General features: G+C 39.7%; 1 protein-coding gene across 1 annotated transcript in view; it reads right to left on the bottom strand.

Annotated features, from left to right (window-relative positions):
- Positions 1–19,473: 19,473 nt before the first annotated feature.
- The window catches only part of LOC137264861 (serine-rich adhesin for platelets-like), a 28,457-nt gene continuing 26,152 nt past the window's right edge, over positions 19,474–21,778 (bottom strand). The window contains exon 9 of the mRNA XM_067800205.1: positions 19,474–21,410. Within this exon, the coding sequence (XP_067656306.1) occupies positions 21,254–21,410 (157 nt within the window). The 3' untranslated portion in view covers positions 19,474–21,253. The remainder of the gene's footprint in view (positions 21,411–21,778) is intronic.

The following is a 21,778-nucleotide window of genomic DNA, read 5'->3' as shown; positions in this document are numbered from 1 at the left end:
CTTATTTATCATGACACTATGAAGTTCACATCCTTGGATAAAACCAATGCACAACTGAAACACGTGTTTGAACTACCTGGGGGGTCCATGAAATTGGCATTCTTGCGCAATGTCCTGTCCAAGTGGCATTCTTTAACACAAAGTCATACAATTTCTTTTAACACCGGTACAATTTTTAAAATAATTATTTAAGAAACAGTTTAAAATTATAAACATTTTGGTAACATTTTTTTTAAATGAAACGAGAACTTAATCGATATATTTTAGTTTTGCTTATACATATCTGTATATTAAGCATAACAAATAGTATTTTAAAAATGGACGACAACACCTGCCTTTTAGAATTGTTCAGTGTTTAAAACATTTAAAATATCTAATTTATGTATGCAAATCATGAATGCTGGACAACATTATGTTTTACGAGAGTAATGAATAATTAACAAAACATATCCCATCTTCAACGATTTTGAATAACATTCCCATAAATTTTTCATTAAAAGACACATAAGCTTTGATGTGTGCGCATACATTTCAAATTGTTAACATTTTGGTATTTCAATTCCCTTTCAAAGCCGACTTTGAAACAAAACACTTGCACACATACATTAAATGTGATTAAGATGTATGGGACAATATGCAATTTTGACATGTACTGTGACCTTTTCGGAGATTCTGCCAATCCAACAGAGAATAAAATGTGACGTAAGAGGCTGTAGATTACATGGAAGTCGCCCGCGATGGAATGCAGTGACACGGGGAGGTAGTTTGAACGGCTGGGGGAGTTTACTGGAACGGCCAGGTAAAGCCCATTCTCTTTAATCTACCAACTGAACAGGTGGATCATTATCGTGACATCGGCGCTTCTTTGAAGTATCACTGATGTGTCTTCGTGAGATGTGAACGTATGAGGGCATGTGACAATGTCCTGAGAGGTGTTACGAGATCACATCCATTTCTGATTTGAAATTAACACCTTGAGTGATATGCATGCAGGAAATGCATACCGCTTTACGTAAGTCTTAATGAGGATGAAGACTGATTGAGATGGATCACGATTCTTGTCGGAATTTGTCTTAGCTTACCTTATGAACTTATTGCAGAGGTGTGGCATATTGTCTCATCTGAACAACATTGACGATGATTGAAGTTCTCTTTGATTGTCAGCATCGACACAAACATTTGTGAAATATGTCTAACGTACAGAAAGCTATTGAAACAGCTTTAAATCATTAAAATTGTATTCAACGAATACAACAAGAAGATATTTATAGTACAAATGATATGGCAGTTGGTTATGAATGTATACGGTTATTTATTGAATTCATTTAACTCCGGCATTGAATGTATACGTTTATTTATTGAATTCATTTAACTCCGGCATAACACTATCTATTTATAATTTCGGAACTTGAAAATGATTCGTTTTCACTAATAATTATCATCAAAGGGTTATCCTTTTAGAAAAATAATCCCAAATAATATTTTCCTTGTGTACATGATATGGAACTTTCCTTTTGTAGGAACTTTCCTTCCCGAGTATCTCTTCTTTTGAATCTCAGAATACCTGTACAGTAGATTCTGTTTCAAGGACTGCGACTTTTACTGGTCAGAAAACCCATTTAGTTGTGAAGATAAGATTTAATTAATCTTTGACGTAAAATCCTGTTCTGGAACCTGAGTCACATGCGTGCAACTAAAACGAATACAATTGATGCTCCCTGTCTTTGTGATTAAAATATTAATACTATCTTTTAACTATATGTTTATAATGTAGGATCCGAATCAGTAACTCAAAAACAGTTTAATTACATGCTTGCATTTGCCTGTACATAACAACCAACAACGTATCTCAAAAATTGGCGACCAATATTATTGTTGAACACTCGGCTGCCATAGCTGATAAAAGTTTTTTAAAAATGTTGTTAATAAATAAAAAAAGGGATATGCCATGCAGAAATACAGGGGAGGTTACTACAAGTATACATTGTATATGATTTAAGGTATTTCAGGTACACTGATACAGTTCAGATTCCAAGATTTGTTTTATTTATAGACTTTGAAAACACGTTCGATTCGGTGGATAGGGAATTTGTGATAAGCCTATTAAGATTCCCGAACTTTGGATAGAGCATTCAAAAGTGGATTTCTACAGTAACTTTTTTTACAGCTATCGAATCAGGTGTGATTGTTAATGGTTCCGCAAGCACCTTCTTTCCCGTTACGAGAGGTTGTCGCCAGGGAGACCCGATATCTCCATATATTTTTATATTGTGTGTTGAAATATTGGCTATATTTATAAGAAATGAAAAAAATATTAAAGTCATTAGAATGGACGATATAGACCATATTTCAGAACAATTTGCAAATGATACTACTATGTCTTTGGATGGGTCGGAGAGTTTAATAAGATGAATCACGTGTTTGCCGCGCTACCTAACTCTACAGATGAACAGCTAAATAGTTTTCAGAAGAAATGTTTTGAATGATACATAGGGTCAAGAGAAGTGAGAAGTGTTATGACAGGAGAAATGTTATGACACAGCCACCTAAATATGGAGGGATTAAGGTACCTGATGTTAAATCAATTATATTATAACAAAAACCTGTCATGAATGAAAAGCTATATAAGTCACATTGGGTCAAACATGCGGAATTTTCATCCCAGGAATAGATATGTTTAATGAAAAGGGTGAAACTTATGCTTTTGACAAACTTGGAGTAACATATATATAATTCACAAACATGTTTTATGTTTTATCATGGGACCAAGTGAACAGTACGAGATATATCAAACGAACTTTGATTCATGATTACTAAGAAAGGATATATGATCTTACATTGCCCTTTCATGGATACGGCATAATCAAAACCCAAAAGGGTAGGAAAATATTTTATCAAATTTTATTTGCTCCAGACTTCAGCACAGATGCACAAAATGTCAAAACTATAAGATCAGGACAAGAAAATATTAATCTGATGTCATATGTACTGAGAATGTGAATATGAGATGGTTCCAATGTGTAATAGTGAATCATATTTCAGCAACAAATAGTATTTTGTACAAGATAGGAATATCTGAATCACACTTATGTACATTCTGTTCGAATGTTTTATGTGGACAAGATATGGAAGGAAGTAGAAAAATGGCTTAAAACCTTTTCACAGGGTGAAATTAGTTTTTCATTAGAGAATATTTTTAGATTTAAAGGCAAATACAATACGCCATTGTAATTGTGGTGGTTAAAGAAGATATTTACAGAAAAAAGCAGGAAAAAGCAAACCGTGACTATTAGATATAGTAAAGCAAATATGATAGCTTTTTCTAATTGTAATTATGCCACACGCAGCAATATTCCAGCTATATGGTGGCGGTTATCAACAACATAAGCATCGACCTAGGCAACTGGGACACGATGACGTGTGTCACCCAAGTCAGTGAGCATTACCACCCGATTCCCTTAGTCGCCTCTTACAGGGCAAGGCTTACCGAAGACCAATTCTAACCCGGATCTTCATGGGTCTTCTTGGGACGTGAAGTTACCTACTTATTACCGTGTCCGCATGGAAACCTGAAATATGTCGCTTATTCTTTCTTCTTATTCATCTTCGAACTTGTTTTTTTCTTTCCCAGAAGAGTGTCTAGTCTTGGCCTGGCTAACCACTGTATGGTAAAAATCAACAACCTGCCACGTTGTCCAGCATCTGTGATCTTCTATTTTCAAGGTCATTAAACCTGACCCTCGTTCGGTGTCTTTGACAAGCATGATACTACATAATATAGACATACTTTATGGATCGACTTCTTCATTTCGGTTTGAGCAGGAAAAGGCGCGTTATGAATATTGTCATTATTTTTTACAGATTAGAATGAAAATGCAGCAGAGAGGGTTCGGGTGATCCTGGCACAGTCAGGCTGGTCAAGCGCATCATCAGCTCAGGGCCCTCGCCCCCTCTACACGCAGCCCAGACAGCGAATGGGACTTCTCCCAGGAAACACTGCCTAGTCGAACCCACCAAGAACTTTCCGGAGAATATGGAGGCTCCCCAACACTGCAGCCTTCTGCATTACCCAGATTGTCAGAAGGGCTGTGCTCCCGGTGGAGAACCCGGGCACTCTCCTCATCTGCGCCAAGAGATCAGGAGGTACCAAACCAAGGGCACCGAGAACAATGGGGAGCCTGACGACAGTGTACTTGGAATGCAAGCGAGACATTTCAAAGGCGAGGTCCGCATATTTATCATGCTTTTCCTGAATCTTGCCAATCACATTGCTGTCAAAAGGGACAGAAAATTCAATGATATAAATAATTTCATTGGTTTTATCAACAAGGACAAGATCAGGTTTGTTGGCTGGAATTCGTCTCAGGCTGTATATTGGCCTATTCCAGAGAAGTTTAAAAGCATCATTTTCCTGGACGCCCTGGACATGTTCAGGGTCATACCATGGATGGACCTCGGAGTCAAAGCCACAGGCATGGCGGAGACGATAATAAAAGCAGCGAGCCATGCCATCATGTCTTTTAAGATAAGCTGTTTGTGCCAAGGAAGGGCATCCACTGACAAGGTGTTGGACAGTCTCTGTAAATTGATTGCAAAGACGACATTTCATATTGATGTTTTCTTTAAGAATCACATTCTGGCGATTGCGAGTGGGAAGTGACTGGTCCTGAGCAGCAAAAAGGAAGCCCTCAGTTTCACATTTGAGACCAGCCGACTTCATCCAGGCGAAGGAGTCGGTTGGATTGCTGTTCTGTTTCACACACTGCATGTACACTCGATGCAATGGTTTCTCAGAAAGCTTCTCCACAAAGGACCGACTCTGGGCAGATTTGGTGAATGACTTCACCTGGTTTACTCCCATCACTGTACCGTCCAGCAGTACATCGCCATCAGCAAAATCAACTTCAAATTTCAGATTGTGTCCAACAACCTTGGCACGCTTAAAATAGCTGTGGAATTCCTTGCTGTCATCATGAGTCTTCACGTGCATCACCAGAGGATCATCCGATAAATAAATATGTGCAAAAGTACACAATAAAATTCTGTCATGAAGAGCTTCCACATTAATCAAACCCCGACCTCCCGAATTGATTGGCATATATAAACGATTAAGAGAGGAACGAGGGTGGTGTGCTCTGTTATCTGACATGATCCTTCTGGTCAGGCGGTCAAGACCCTGGATGTCTTGTTTTGTCCAATCAACTACTCCAAAGGAGTAGGAGAGGACTGGCACAGCAAAAGTATTGGTGGCTTTGATCTTGTTTCGAGCATTTAACTCGGAGCTCCAGATTTTTTTTAAACGAGATTTATACTCGGCCCGAAGTTTATCTTGAATCTGGGCCTTCTGGAGCGTGTCTCGAACTTGCATTCCAAGATAGGTGTAGGCCTGATCTTCCACGAGATGCTCAATAACTCCTCCCCCTCGTAACTTGACCGATCCATCATTAGTTACCTTGCCACGTTTCAAATGAAGAGTATTACATTTGTCAAGCCCAAAAGTCATGCCAATATCATTAGAGAAGGACTCGACAAGGAGAACCTGTTCTTTCAAATTGGTCTCTCCTTTGGCAAGGAGCTCGATGTCATCCATGTAGAGGAGATGAGTAAGAGGTGTTGGGGATCTGTGCTGAGGAGGTCCGGGATGGTAACCTTCCTCCCTATTGAGCAGGAAACTCAAAGGATTTAGAGACAGACAAAAAAGCAAAGGACTGAAGGAGTCCCCCTGGAAAATTCCCCTTCTGATTGGAATAGATTCCGAAGTCTGCACCTCTCCTTGCGAGTACATCTCAAGTTGAGTCGACCAGCAACTCATTAAAGACTTGAGTAAATCAAGTAGTCGCTCAGGGAGGTCAATACACTGAAGAGACTTCAGAATCCATTCGTGAGGGACAGAGTCATATGCCTTTTTGTAGTCTATCCAACACATGGAGAGGTTGCGGTGGTATGTCTTAGCCTCTTCCAAAATCATTTTCTGTTATTATTATTATTTTTTTACAGAATAGAATGTAAATGCAGCAGAGAGGGTTCGGGTGATCCTGGCACAGTCAGGCTGGTCAAGCTCATCATCAGCTCAGGGCCCTTGCCCCCTCTACACGCAGCCCAGACAGCGAATGGGACTTCTCCCAGGAAACACTGCCTAGTCGAACCCACCAAGAATTTTCCGAAGAATATGAAGGCTCCCCAACACTGCAGCCTTCTGCATTACCCAGATTGTCAGAAGGGCTGTGCTCCCGGTGGAGAACCCGGGCACTCTCCTCATCTGCGCCAAGAGATCAGGAGGTACCAAACCAAGGGCACCGAGAACAATGGGGAGCCTGACGACAGTGTACTTGGGATGCAAGCGAGACATTTCAAAGGCGAGGTCCGCATATTTATCATGCTTTTCCTGAATCTTGCCAATCACATTGCTGTCAAAAGGGACAGAAAATTCTATGATATAAATAATTTATTATTATTATTATTATTATTATTATTATTATTATTATTATTATTATTATTATTATTTCGGGAGAACAATGGTTCGATACATATTTGTGTACCGTTGTCAAGATGGAATGGTATTCCTGCTTGCCCCTCAAAGAAGGTATCCTGTTTGTCTATATTGTACTTCCAACTTCTAAAATCCTCTCAAAGAAGGTATCCTGTTTGTCTATAGTGTACTTCCAACTTCTAAAATCCTCTCAAAGAAGGTATCCTGTTTGTCTATATTGTACTTCCAACTTCTAAAATCCTCTCAAAGAAGGTATCCTGTTTGTCTGTATTGTACTTCCAACTTCTAAAATCCTCTCAAAGAAGGTAGAGACCAAACCGTGCTCAACACGTGAACAGACTTAAATCGTGAAATGAAAGTTCTTGGTTCTTGGACTCCAAATAATGACAAAACGTAAACGTGGAAGAACCACGACAAGGGCAACCACACAAAACCATTCAATAATAACCTTTCAACCCCAAAGGTATGGGATAATGGCAAATAGTGTAAAATTTTGTCATAATAATTTCATTACACAAGTGTATGTCCACACTGTTGGTGGTCCTATGAAGGTCCTGTTCAGAGCATCATCACCTGGTCATCTGCAATCCGTGCTGGTCTTATATGAGTGTGAGTGAATTCAGTTTTACACCGCACTCAGTAATATTCCAGCTATATGGCGGCTGTTGGTCTTATGATCTGGCCATGTCCATATATGTCGCTAAATAGGTTCAAAATTGGTATATGCTGTGTCAGAGCCTGTTTCATCTCACAACACGAACTTTGAGTTTAATTGATGCAAACTTGTCTATAGGGGATGCTAGTGAAGAGGCAGAGCATGATTATCCGTTTCCCTATCATCCGTGTCATCAATGATTTGCATCAATCCATTTATGCAGTTTTCAATTCTCATTTGCTTTTTACGCATAATGGAGTCGTTTTGGGGACATAACAGTGACTGGTTATTATTAACGTTTCAAATGTATTTTGAAGACATCACAGGCACCCAGACGGATAACACTCTCCAACAATTATTACATCCAACATGACTTTGTAGAATACGTCCCTGTCTTTGCGAGTGTTACATGCCAGAAATGCTACTTCTCATTCGCCCTACGCGATAAACATGAAATACGACCAGCACACCCCTATATACAAGAACAATAACAAGTGTAGGATGAGCTTTAAATCAAACGGAAAACAGGGTCTATCCTTCACCTGTTGACTAGATACATGATTTACACTGTCTTAAGGAAGCCGAGGTCAGAGGAGGGACACCATTAGAACATTGCCATGACAAATGGTGACGGCTGGGCTTAATATTCAATAAAAAGCTGGACAGTGTAGGCAAATAGTAGTACACTTCAGTTTTTATTGGCTAAACAATATATAAACTCAGAAGTAAGATCCAATATAACCTCCCACCTCAAGGTCTTGTTAAGTGTGACCCGGGGAAGACCGCCCCCTTGAATATCTTTACATACAAATTATGACCTGTCATAAAATGTGACAATATGTTCTTGAAAGCTTATTCTGAGACTTTCTTTGGTGGCTGTTTGTTGCGATGTTGCGCACTTCGGGAGTAAACCCTATCATGTGAACATATAGTTTTGACAGAAAAAAGCAAACGCGCCGTTGTAGATGGGAGATTCAGGACCTGGGAGAAATCAATACGTGCTTCATTTTGAGCTCATGTAGTACAAATGGGACTTCGGAAGGGAAAACAATATTGTTCAGGTGCTAGGAGACAGACTATTGCTCATCGAATTTGCTAACGCATCATTATATACAGACAACACAAGAACAATTGTAATAGAATATACACATTGGACAACAAAGCAAAAGTATAGTAGAAGGCAAATGTAGGGCAATGTTTCACACTCACGTAGGGCAATATAATCCTGTTTTGATTTAGATGAACTAAACAATGCAATAATTCTTGGAGGATATGGTAACATCACGACATTATAACTCTTCGCAGACACAGGCCACACAACAATCACACTTACCTAATCTACGGCAAAACAACATTAGTATACACAACATATTTGGAGTCAACAGCACTATAATTCTATCCACACTGAAAACAACATAAGAACAGTATAACTGTATACATATCAATGACGACAATGCATTTCATATTATCTTTGCAGATTCATCCCCAAACGCTATTGAAATAGACAACATTACTCTATGTAGTTAAAAGCAACAAACAAAATATTAATTCCATGCAGACATATAGCAAAATAGCATAACGCCAGACTGCGTAACTATGTATGTAGCCACACAATAACATCATGATTCCATGCGGATCAGTGTAACCAAACAACAAGCATTCAATTCTTGGACATCATTACACCTTTTATTAAGTGTAGATGTAGGACACCATAACCACAGTGTTCCTCATAAATTAGTACACAAAAACAACATATTGTTTCAGATCTAGGACACAATAACAACATAATTGTTCCAGATGTAGGACACCAAAGCAACAGTACTGTTTTATGTTTTAGGGCATTGTTCAAAGTCATCTGAGACACCAGAACAGCTACATTGGATAATATCTGAGACACTCTACAACAACATTATTCAAGATCTATGACACCATAAAACACAGAACTATGCAAGACCTATGCCTCTATAATAACAAACAGCATTGTTCAAGGCAAGCTGACAGCATCATACATCTTGGTACATCTGGGCAACATTGTAATTCAAAGCAGATTCACGCATATAATGCAATACAGATTCGAGATGACAGCATAGCATTAACACCATCATGAGAAAATACACACCCAAACACAAGAGGAGTGATGTTAATTATTTATATCGTCTGGGGTAATTCTACACTGTTGAAGATCTGAGACAACATAATAACAACACTGTTTCGGATCTAAGACACCATAACAACAACATTGCTCAAGATCTGACACACCATAACAAGAACATTGTTCAAGATCTGACACCATAACAACAACATTGTTCAAGATCTGATACACCATAATAACAACATTGTTCAAGATCTGACACACCATAATAACAACACTGATTAAGGCCCGACACACAATAACAACATTGTTCAAGATCACACACATCATAACAACATTGTTCGAGATCTGAGACACCATAACATCAACATTATTCAAGGTCTGAGACACCATAAGAACAGTGTCAAGATCTGAGACAACACAAGACCATTGCTCAAGATCTGAAACACCATACCAGTATAGTTCAAGATCTCAGACACCATAAGAACAACATGGTCCAGGATTTGCGACACACATTGTCAGAAACATAATAACAACATATTTCAAGAGATACCATAACAGCATTATTCGAGATCCACACACCATAAGAACATTGTTCAAACTCTGAGATACAATAAGGACAACATTGGTCAAGATCGAAGACACCATAACAACATTGTTCAAAATCTGTGACACCATAAGAACAACATTATTCAAAATGTGAGACACCATTACATCTAGGCGAAATTGTTAATTCAAATTAAAGCAGATTCGAAACGAGACCAATTCACGTGTACGCTTCAGTCAGTATAGATCCTAGTTGACGTGACATTAACGCCATCATAGTTAAATGCACACACTAACACACAGAGACAGGGCTGAATCCAATACCGCGTAACATTACTTAAAGAAGAGGCAATAGAAAGAATCTTTGCGAATTAACACCGGAAAGTAGCCGAATATTTCTACGGGGGCTCTTGACAAGAGTACTTTTAATTTGATACAGTTTCCGTGGAGTCCGAAGTATAAAAAATCAATAAACCCCACAGAGGCGACATTGATTACATTCCGTTATCCACTACCAAAACTATATGGTAATAAAGGACATCCATCAAGGCTGGTAACGGTTCTCATGTAGCGCATATCGTGTTTGTGCGCTCTTGCTCAGTGCCAGTTCTGTAAAGGCATGATTGTGACACGGTGTAATCTTCCAGGAGCCCATTATATCACATAAATAACACTCGAAGGAAACTTGGTATCTTCTAAGCAGATCTCCAAATATCAGAACAGCCCCGTGTGCAAATTAGTAGACGAACCAATGAGCAATGAGAGCTTTCGTCACGTGACTTGATAATGATAATTCCTCATATCACTCCATCGAAAATAGGGTACGCAAACGGTGCGTACTTTCCATTAGATAAACTTCAAAGGGGGATATCGACATTAATTTTTGACACTTTGAGTTCGAAAAAATATCATGTCAGCCAGGCACCATAGCAGTAACACTCATATTTCATACGACCGATCGTTAATGTAGGGTTTTAATGAGCGTGTATCTATCCCACTTGCAGAGAGAGCTGGGTTTTGTTTGAAAATCGGGGCAACTTCAAGGGTATCGGTTGACGAGGAATCGCTAAAATGGTTATGCAATTTCAGCGTTTGGGAGCCATACCAACACACGTTAGCTCAATCTGTCTTGATTTTTGACAGAAGACATGTTCTCCATCCGGAGAGAGTCACAGGGTCAGATCCGACACAGGCGTAACGCTGTTCCGACGTCAGACGCGACTGTACCGCCTGACCCCTTCCCTCCTACAAAACCTACTTACCATTGATTGATTGGCTCAAATTGTATAATGCTTTTGCCAGACCTTTGCTTAGCTGTTGGGGGGTTCCTCGTTGCTTTCTGCGTGGGAGACGGGTCTAGGGTTTGTTGGCACTGTTAGCACAAATTACACCTTGGCTGTCGTTTCGGGGATTCTTATAGGCGACTACATGCACGTACTAGAGTGAGTGAGCATTGTTTTACGCCACTTTAAGCAATATTCCAGCAACAACAGTCCAGACTTATCAATTCAGGATTAGTCAATACTTGCTATGTATTTACTACCTCGCGGTTTTCCGGGGAACTGTTGACTTGCCTTTGCACGTGTTTATGACGAGTGTTACTGTTTTGGAAGGGGTGAGTTTAGTTTTACGCCGCTGTTAGCAATATTTCAGCAATATCACGGCGGGGGACACCTGAAATGGGCTTCACACATGGTACCCATGTAGGGAATCGGACCCGAGTCTTGGACGTGACTAGCGAACGCTTTATATCCACTAAGCTACCCCCAACTGTTCCCGTTTAGGAAGGAAATACATGATCATGCAGTCTTTACATTCGATACCGCCTTTAGCAGAGATTTATGACTGCTGACATTAGTTTACTTTTATTTATTTGAAAAAAAACCCCATTCCAAACCATAATCGTCAGACAATAGGGATTTCATTTTCCAATTCTTATTAAAGGGTTCCTGAATGACAGAGGGAGTGAATTTAGTTTTCGATGCCCGGCAGTATCACGGCGGGGTACATCAGAGATGAGCTTCACACGTTTTACCCCTATGGGAATCGAATCCAGGTCTTCGGCGTGACGAGCGAATGCTTAACCACTAGACTAACCCATGCAAGGATCTTTGCCGCTTGGTGGTTGTATCACAGTGGTAATATCAAACCGGCGGCATGCAATTTAGCCACACCCAGGGAATGACACCCAAAAAAGTATATTCATTCTGGGAATCGAATCCGGATCTCTGATGGAACGATTGAGTGGTTAATATAAAATCTTTGAACTTCCCCCACGTTCTGTAATCTTTCAGAGATTGGGCGTGTAAAATTTGAAGATTCGTAAAACATGAGGCTCAAAAGATAAAATCAGTTTTACATCACATGTTTTATGAATTAAATAAACACCAGGGTCTCGTTTTATGAGAAAGGGCATGAACCCCAAATGTTTGCTGTCCTTATCTTCTTGGCATATTTTTCAGTCACTTCCCACGACGCATGGAATGTAATACATGTTTATGTTTCTCAAAACAACATCGAGAAATACTAGTAGCTGGAATTAATGTTGTTTTACATCAACAGAGTACACACCGTCTCACACGCAGTTTCATTGGACACCAAAGGCAAAATAGCAGTGACAGCTACATGATCCGGCTGGTGGGATAGGCTGGTGGGGTAGGCTGGTGGGATAGGCTGGTGGGATAGGCTGGTGGGATAGGCTGGTGGGGTAGGCTGGTGGGATAGGCTGGTGGGATAGGCTGGTGGGGTAGGCTGGTGGGATAGGCTGGTGGGATAGGCTGGTGGGGTAGGCTGGTGGGTTAGGCTGGTGGGATAGGCTGGTGGGGTAGGCTGGTGGGGTAGGCTGGTGGGATAGGCTGGTGGGATAGGCTTGTGGTTAGAGCTTTGCCTCGTTATGCCGATTCACCACAGGGGGAAATGCGTGATACCCATTTCTGGTGTCACCCGCCATCATATTGCTGGAATGTTAATGAAAGCGGTGTAAAACTAAACTGACTCACTCATTAACATATAAACGGATCAGTAAGGTTTGTTTATTTGTTTGTTGTTTATTGCCGCACTCAGCAGAATTCCGGACATATAGTACTCTGTAAACAATCCAGCCTGGACCAGACAATACACTAATCAACATCATGAACATCGATCTACGCAAATCACATGTGGGTTGCTGACAATCAATTCTAACCCGATCAGCACGAGTGGATCACTAAAAACAGTCATGACACCGGGTGTTCGCAAAATGGTGAACATGTCCTACTCTATCAAAACAGTAGCACCCGTAACTCAGGGGGTCTGGAAGAGAAAGCCAGCGGTTGACTGTGTGATCCAAAAGCAAGGAAAGACATTTAAACTAACCGGTCTATACTAGGAATGAGCTTCACACACTGTACCCATGTGAGGAATCGAACCCGGGTCTTCAGCGTCTTACGAATGTCTTAACCACCAAGGACGGTGTGGTAGGCTAGTGGTTTAACCGTTCTCTCGTCACCCCGACGACCCAAGTTCGATTCACCTCATGGGCTCAGTAAGTGAAGCCCATTTCTGGTGTTCCCCGCGGTGATATTGCTGGAATATTGCCCAAAGCGGCGTTAAACTAAACTCACGCAACCTCTCGGCTACCACACTGTCCCCATTTCCACCGTGGCCTTAGTAGATAGGACTGAAGGGCAATACATAGTACAGGCCAGTACACTTGCTTCAAAGTGCATAAACTTACATACCTGTTCTATGCCTAAGAACTTTAATCGGTTATGACTGATGCGTTTTGGGGCGTTTACGGTGTTTCATCGACTGTACTGAGTGCATTGACGTTCAAATAACGTTTGCCACGCACTGGACAAATCCCAAATTCACGCATGCGCAGTAACCGTGTTTTCAACTGAGCGGATCTATCTTTTAGTGATATATGTTAAAATGTACCCCTATATCAGAGAGGGTCTTTGAAAGGCATTTACAAATGATGCACATTATGGTGAGAACGTATGGATAAAGGAATGAGAATAAATTCCGTCATGTTCCCCTAAAAAAGAAGTTGATAGGTACAAATTCTCGCCAAATATCAGATGCGTCTACAATGACAGACGACCGAAGATTGCTTATCCGCTTGTGAAACAAATGAAGATAACTATCCGAGATCACAAATTAATTATCACACATAGCTGCACATACATGAGTGTGGGTTCGAATCTTGGATGAATCTTAACCCCCAAAACGACCAGAATCTGTCCTTTACTAAGACAGTGAAATCCCAAATACAATGTGCTATAAAAAATTTGACCAGGCATTGTCTTTTTACACATAAGCGTGTTCCTCATACTTTTTGTAAGGACAGGCGCATATGTTTTTTAAGCCACACAAAGAGGTTACAGACCCTTTATACCCCCCTCCACTCACTCCCTAGCGCTTAGAGCCGCAGCTCACTAATAATGAAAGACATTTTTCAAAGTTCTTCCCTGCTTTGACATTAAACGGCGGGGGGTCTGGCTGATATACATTTGACGGATATGAATTTTTCATACACTAAATGTCGCGTTACGTCCATATTTTAAAACCAGAGAATACGAAATTGTACACTCGGATCATTAGCTTCCTGTCAATGATATACTCAAGTACCCGGATAATGAGTTACTTCCCCTTCCTCGGGTTTCCGGTTTGAGTGCTTAAAGAGCTGCATGTTTTGTGCACGAACTATTTTAAGTGATTTTCTGTGTGTGGTTTGTTTGTACGACTGTTTGCATTGAGTTGAAGACTATTTTGACCGCGTTATACCAGGTAAATATATTTCATACAATGATAAACGTAACGAAACCGGAAAGAATTAGCCGTGAAATTTCCTAAAAGTTACACCACTGACAACTAACAAGCTATTTTCAGGGTATGGGGGCTTTTAACTTAAAAGTGTATATAGTCATTCTAAGGCGCACATCTAAGCTTATAGCGTGTGATAGTGATGATGAGTGCTATAATTATACTAATATGCTCATTTTAACTTATAGTAATGACAAAGAAAGATGAGTCTTTGAAGTCAATAGTGTTAAACCGATGCGGTAATTTCCAATAAACAGATTGTTTAACTACCAACGAGAATACAATATTAGAAAATAATGGATTTTTTACGACATTCTATAAAAAACTCTTAACTTTTACACTGTATTTTTAAGAAGAGTAATAAAGCTGATAGCACCATCATTTGTGGATAATGTTTCTTTGACAAATGGGAAACTAAACAATTTGTAATCGAAAAACTACAAATACTGCACATGATGTGAACTAAAGGAGTTTACTTTCGTTTAAACTAAATATTACTTTCGTTTAAACTAAATATTTGCTGAAATAACGTGAGTTAAATATTTGCTGAAATAATATCTTAATGTTTTATGTCTACTGCAAAATGTCAACGAGAATTTAACGATGATTATGACCATGCGCCATTGTGTTTTCTCTATTACCCGAACCTAATCGTTCTGCATATATCATTTTAATTTCTCTAGATATCACCAAAAAGGAATTTTAAAAAATCATATTTATAGATGAAAGTATAGCACAGATTCATATCGCCTTTGAAGTGGCAAAAACAAAAGAAGTGTTTTAATGCTCCTATGCATGGCTACTTTCATTTAGTTTATAGACATCTGTGAGTGTTGGCATTCATAAAAGCAGGGTTAGAAAATATTCTCCCTCGTACATTAAATTTCTCTGGCTTAAATCTGTCATCGTGCCTGTAATAACATTACACCAACGAGTGATTTCGGAAAGGGAGTTGAAAGGAGTCTTGGAAACTACTTACCTCAAGACTGATTTTTGAGAAAGGAAAACTCGTTAAGTATTCCTAACGACTTCCCATGCTTATACTGCCCGTATGCATGGTTAATAAATATGTTTAGATTTGCAGCTTGAAAGCGAAAACAACATTGAGCGGTAGCATTAAAACCTCAGTAGCTTTAGGACTATAAATTCCTCTTCTAAAGTAGGTTTCTTTGGAAAGTAGTTAGTTAGGCTAAAGAAACTCTTACTTGTGTGTCGGACATTTTCTTTATCTGAATATAACCAGAGAAACCGTTATGCAAGACTTTTATCGGAACCTCCCAGGTAGGAATCTAACAAGAATCTGCTTGTCAAATATTAAAAGTCTTCATTTCAAAAAGGACTCATGTGTTCTGAACCTAATTAAATGAAACATTTTTTGGATGTACGTGATCGGTTGCTCAGCTGATTTGTGAGTGTGTGTGGTGTGTGGGTGAGGTGAGGTTTTGTGTGTGGGTGGGTTGTGGTGTGTGGTGTGTGGTGTGTGGTGTGTGGGGGTGGGGGTGGGTAAGTGTTATGCCTACATTTGTGTCGTTATATGAATGTGGGGTGGGGGTGTAGTCGTTGTGGAGAAGGTGGGGCAGGGGAGGGGGTGTATCCAATTTCACGTTTGCAATTGTAAGAACATACTAATGACTGATGTTAAGACAACCTTGCTCCAGTGACATTTCTCAACCTGGGATTTACAAACTGTATCACTGACATTACTTATTACAAATACAGAACCATTTTAGTCGAACATCTGCATCGTAAGTCTTTGTTTACGTTATCATAATTACCAGAACATGCAACGTGAAAAAATATACAGCCATGTTTGAACAAACAAGAAATGGTTTTTCTATGGTGAACACAGGCTATCGAAAATGTGTTTCGATATTTTCGACAAATTGTGTTTTCAATAACATTTTGAAAAAGTAACCGCAATTTTTTGACATATATAGTGCTGGAGGGTCTTTGTTTCGCTTCTTGGCAGTTGAGACCAAGCTTTCTTGAAGCCAAGTAAATCATTGTTTCAAAACCCAAACCGTTACAAAAACTAACATGAAAGTACACATACGTCTAAACATCATTATCATAAAAGATCTGGACTTTCACACCAACAGCTCAAATCCTCTTAAACAACTTTTATTGGCCTAATTAGGGAGTCAATTTGGCGACTCGCCTTTGAAACAGTTTTGCCATATGGACAATAGCTTGTGTTGAACAGCGGGAAGCTTGGGGTCCTTGTTAGCCGTTGCACATACGCTCTTAACGACTCTTTTGACAGTGCATACATTTCGGCCATTAATCTTGCACGTTACTGTAGCGTTTCGACCCGTCTGAGTATGTTTCTGTCAATAACTTTGTTTGGATATGTGTTGAACACATATCGAATGAAATTAACACGAGAGCAGCATTGTGTTGGGGTATTTTAGTGGGAGTTTCTGAATGCTTTCTGGTGCGAATGCTGAAAAACCTTTTGTGATTGATGAGGCCAAAACGTTTGATTGCCTCTTGTGAATAGATCTGGCATTCCTAGGTTTCAGCAGAAAAATGGAGATTAGTTCAAATGTTTTTCCCTGCTATGGATTTTCTTATCCATGTGAGAAAATCGAATTTGTTAAATTGGGACCTCTATAATCTGGACTTTTTGAGGACTTTTCTCTACGAGACCATCTAATTTTATTGAAGAAACCTCTAAACTAGAGAATGTTATATTGCCAGTTATTTCCTCATTTAAAGTGATATTGAAATATGGTAATTATAATTACCAGACAAAGGATAATGGATTGATTATGTCTGGGGTTATTTCTTCCAAACGATGCACTTTAATAGAACGGCTTTATTAGTACTGCTATACAGCAAACTTGTGATTGTGTACCTAGTCTCAACAGCGCTGATGATCGATTTTTATAATGTTAATCATTGAACTGTCTGGTACACACTATGCCTCTTTCTTTCTGTTTCTCTCCATCTTTCATCTTTTTCTGTTTCCCCATCTCTCTCTCTCTGTAGCTTTCTCTGTCTCTCATTTTCTCTCTATCTCTTTGCCTCTGTATTTTTGTCTCTCCCATCTTTGACTCTCCCATCTTTCACTGTGTCTTAGGATTTTTTTCTCATTCTCTCTCATTTTATATCTGTCCGTCTGTTTGGTTTTTTGTCTCAGTTTTTCATATTTCCTCTCCCCTTGTCTCTCCGTATGTGTCTCTCTCATCTCTTTCTTAGTCTGTCGTACAGACCCTGAAGTAAATATATCCAAGAAAGCCCTCGCAAGTCTAGAAAATGTGGCAAGTCTAGATTTCCTTAAAGTCTCGGGCTCCATTTCATTATATTCATTTCATTTTTTCACTATGAACGTTTTTTCAGCAAAATATGTTCATATCAGAGACTAGTCGTTAGTCTATCTCTTCCTCTGTTCCCCGTTTTCTCATTCTCTTTCATTCTACTGCTTCGCCTTTACATCGGTGCCAAACATTCTTCCATTTTACAAGTGTTTATTTCAGGATCTCTACCAGAAGACGATGAACCTGCAAAGACAGTAAACACATCAACCCCGGTCTTTAATTACCCCCCGCCTTTTATCCTTGTGTGAGAGACGGCGCAGAGACACTTTTATGACTTAGGTATAAATTACTGGGGATTATATTGTCTTGTGTATGGAACTTCATACCAGCGCTGCTCATTCACATATTCAAGAGGCGTTGAATATGTGTTGATGTCGACCTTACCGTAAATGCTGTGATATGTGAGCGTCCTGACCGCTAGGATTCTCTAATTCGACGATCTGTGCATTCCTCCATCTTACGTAAGGCGTAGCGCAGATATTTGGTCGCATTAGTGACAGCTTGATATGTTTATTGACTGGGTTCTCTATGGATATCCAGCTATTATGGATGACACGATTCTGTGAAAACGGTTGTCGGAGTCTAACTTTACTATAAACGTTTGAATAATTCTCTCACCAACACTGAAAACTGATGCTCATTTCGACGGAGTCATGTTTCTTGGCGATTAGGTGCCTGACTCTGAGGGTGCGGGTTCGAATCCCGGATGGGACTCAACCGAAAAAAGTACTAGAATTTGTACTTTACTAAGAAAGTGAAATCCCAAATATGACATATGTTGCATTTGACCACTTTCTAAATGGCATCGTGTAATCATAGCTTTCGGTCGTGGGAGCCGTGCCAATTTACACTAATCAGAGGGGTACACAAAGTACGCAGTCTAGACTACCAGTTGTCCGACTTTCATTTTTGTGTGGAAGTCGCGGTAGCTGAGCGGGCTAGGCGGCTGACTTTGTGTGCTGGCGATTAGGTGCCTGACTCTGAGGGTGCGGGTTCGAATCCCGGATGGGACTCAACCGAAAAAAAGTACTAGAATTTGTACTTTACTAAGAAAGTGAAATCCCAAATATGACATATGTTGCATTTGACCACTTTCTAAATGGCATCGTGTAATCATAACTTTCGGTCGTGGGAGCCGTGCCAATTTACACTCATCAGAGGATTACACAAAGTACGCAGTCTAGACTACCAGTTGTCCGACTTTCATTTTTGTGTGGAAGTCGCGGTGGCTGAGCGGGCTAGGCGGCTGACTTTGTGTGCTGGCGATTAGGTGCCTGACTCTGAGGGTGCGGGTTCGAATCCCGGATGGGACTCAACCGAAAAAAGTACTAGAATTTGTACTTTACTAAGAAAGTGAAATCCTAAATATGACACATGTTGGGTAGAATGATGCTCATGATAATGGTCACCGGGTTTTCTGGTCTAGGGTCGATTCACTACAGCATGTGGCTTTAAATACCAATGAAATAAATTTAACAGCATATGTGAAAATATGCCCAACAAGACATAACACACATATGGAGAAGGCTGCTGCTAGCTACACAATGAATGTACAAATCTTATATATTTCGTTTATTCTGAATGACATTCACGGACAATACAATAAAGGTTAATACTGAAGCTAGTCAAAGATCTAACGTATAAGACAACTATATGTCTTTGCAACCACAAAAACAACAACAAAAAACCCAAACAAGAACACTTGTACACTAAAGGACATTCCTTGTCCATTGTCAAGGTTTGGATCAACTGTGGATTCAAAGACCTCGTCTTCGTCAGAACGCTCTTACGGTTCAGGTCGGTATTTTGATACCATGAGCATATCTCATCATCTCAGAACGGTCCTGTGAAGATCCGTGTTAGAATTGATCTTCCGCAACCCATGCTTGTTGTATGAGGCGACTAATGGGATCGGGTGGTCAGGCTCGCTGACTTGGTTTACACACTCCGTTATGTCCCATTTGCGTAGATTGATACTCATGTTGTTGATTACTATATTGCCTATTCCTGACACGATTATTTGCAAACTGCAGCCATATTGCTGGCATGCTTCTGAGTGCGGAGTGAAAAACAACAAGCAAGCAAACAAACAAACAAACATAATGCTGAATGTTTCATGCGGTTGTCATGCTCCGTTAATCGCATACCAAATAGTCATATATACAAGTATTATATCATTACATGTGATATTACAATAAGGATCGTGCACTTTACAATTAACACCATTTTATAAAATGTAAAGAAGTTGTCAAGCAGTTGTGTCCCAAACCAACAACCTGGAAGATTTACCTATCGTGTAACGAGACACACACTAGAACATATTCTATAAAGAGAAAGAAATCCAAACATATATATTTATGACATATTCACATTACTGCCTGGTCGCATTATCTCTGGTAAACATCTACCTGTACCAGCCGAGAAGGACCCAGGAAAGGAAAAAACAACAAAATACTATAATAATCAGTCGTCTTGTGCATATCGACAAAGTCCTGCACTTGCTGCTCGGCGCTACACTGCAACTAAACACAAGGTCTTTTCTATAATTCAATAAAAAACACACATTTGGTAAACTCGGCCTGGGGTCTGGAGAGTCTCTCAGTAAACAAGTAAATAAACAATAGCAATTTTGCTTAATGGAAACTCCAGAGTACACCCTCTTAGTACACGCAATATACAGCCTCTCGAACACTGATGTGTCGAACGCCGGTTATCTCAGTTAAGAGTTGAGTCCCAGCGGACTGCTTGTTGGTTTTAGACATTTCGCGGCTGTGTACAACATCGGAAAACACGAACTATCTACTTGTACCTATTTAGCTATTCCCATGTCCTTCAACTTCGACACAACCGTTTTGATAATACGATGAACAGTAAAAAAAGAAACGCAACTTTTGTCAAGCTTTTAAACAGAAGACATAACCATGAAAGTTTAATTTCATGAGATTTCATTTTGTCGAAACGTGCGTTTCTGATGATGTTCAGGATATATTCACCTTAACACAAAGCACTTCATGACCTTTAGAAGCTCAGTACAAGAGGCAATGAAACTAACTGTAGTGTATATGTTGTGTGGTGGAGGTAAACATATCGTAGTCAGTTCATCAATATCATTCACAAACAACTTCAAAATCGGATTTCTTCGCCGTGAATACCTGGAAGATTGACGTAAAGCAATATTTAATCATTCATTCAAAATTGGATTTCAGTTGATACGACCCATGACCTCTGAGATTTGGTACAATCCTGCTGTAGGAGAAAGCATGCAATGCTATCAGATAGCATTCCAAGGCATTCAAGAGTTCGATATTTTGTCACTAAATCTATCCAGTGAACCTGTGTTCATCTCAAACCACACATTTGAGCGGGTCAAAGTTGGGAAGAGCGTTTTTGAAAAGGTCAGCGTGCTGTTTGATGAAGGCACTGATTTCTGTATCCGTGCATTGCTGTCCGCTGTACTTGTAGAATTCATCTGTCACACAAATTACACCGGCCAAAAAATGCCTGCAAAAAATTCGAAACAGAAATTAATTCACAGCACAGCTAAGAATGAAAGTGTTTTGCCCATATGAAAACTAAACCGCGCCACTCTATCCATGATTAAAGTTCGGCTATTTAGAAGAGACGCCACATCAATTCATTTAATCTGCTTATCTGAGATACGAGTTTGTATTTTAATGAACCATTTGCCAATGAGTCGGGTAAAAGCTGTTTAAAGAGTTACTCGGCATTGGTTTGATGTCTAGCCTGTCTTCAAACGTGAGAAACCAATGCTTCAAATTTTTTCTCACATTTCAACAAATCTGATTTGCTTTAATTAGGATTAAAACACCAAATGACACCACATACTGAAGTGAAAGGACAATAAAAAA

This window comes from Haliotis asinina, chromosome 15 (assembly GCF_037392515.1).
Source record: "Haliotis asinina isolate JCU_RB_2024 chromosome 15, JCU_Hal_asi_v2, whole genome shotgun sequence".
NCBI lineage: Eukaryota > Metazoa > Mollusca > Gastropoda > Lepetellida > Haliotidae > Haliotis > Haliotis asinina.
Note: the sequence above shows the minus strand (reverse complement) of the source record. Positions and strands in the feature narration are given on the sequence as shown.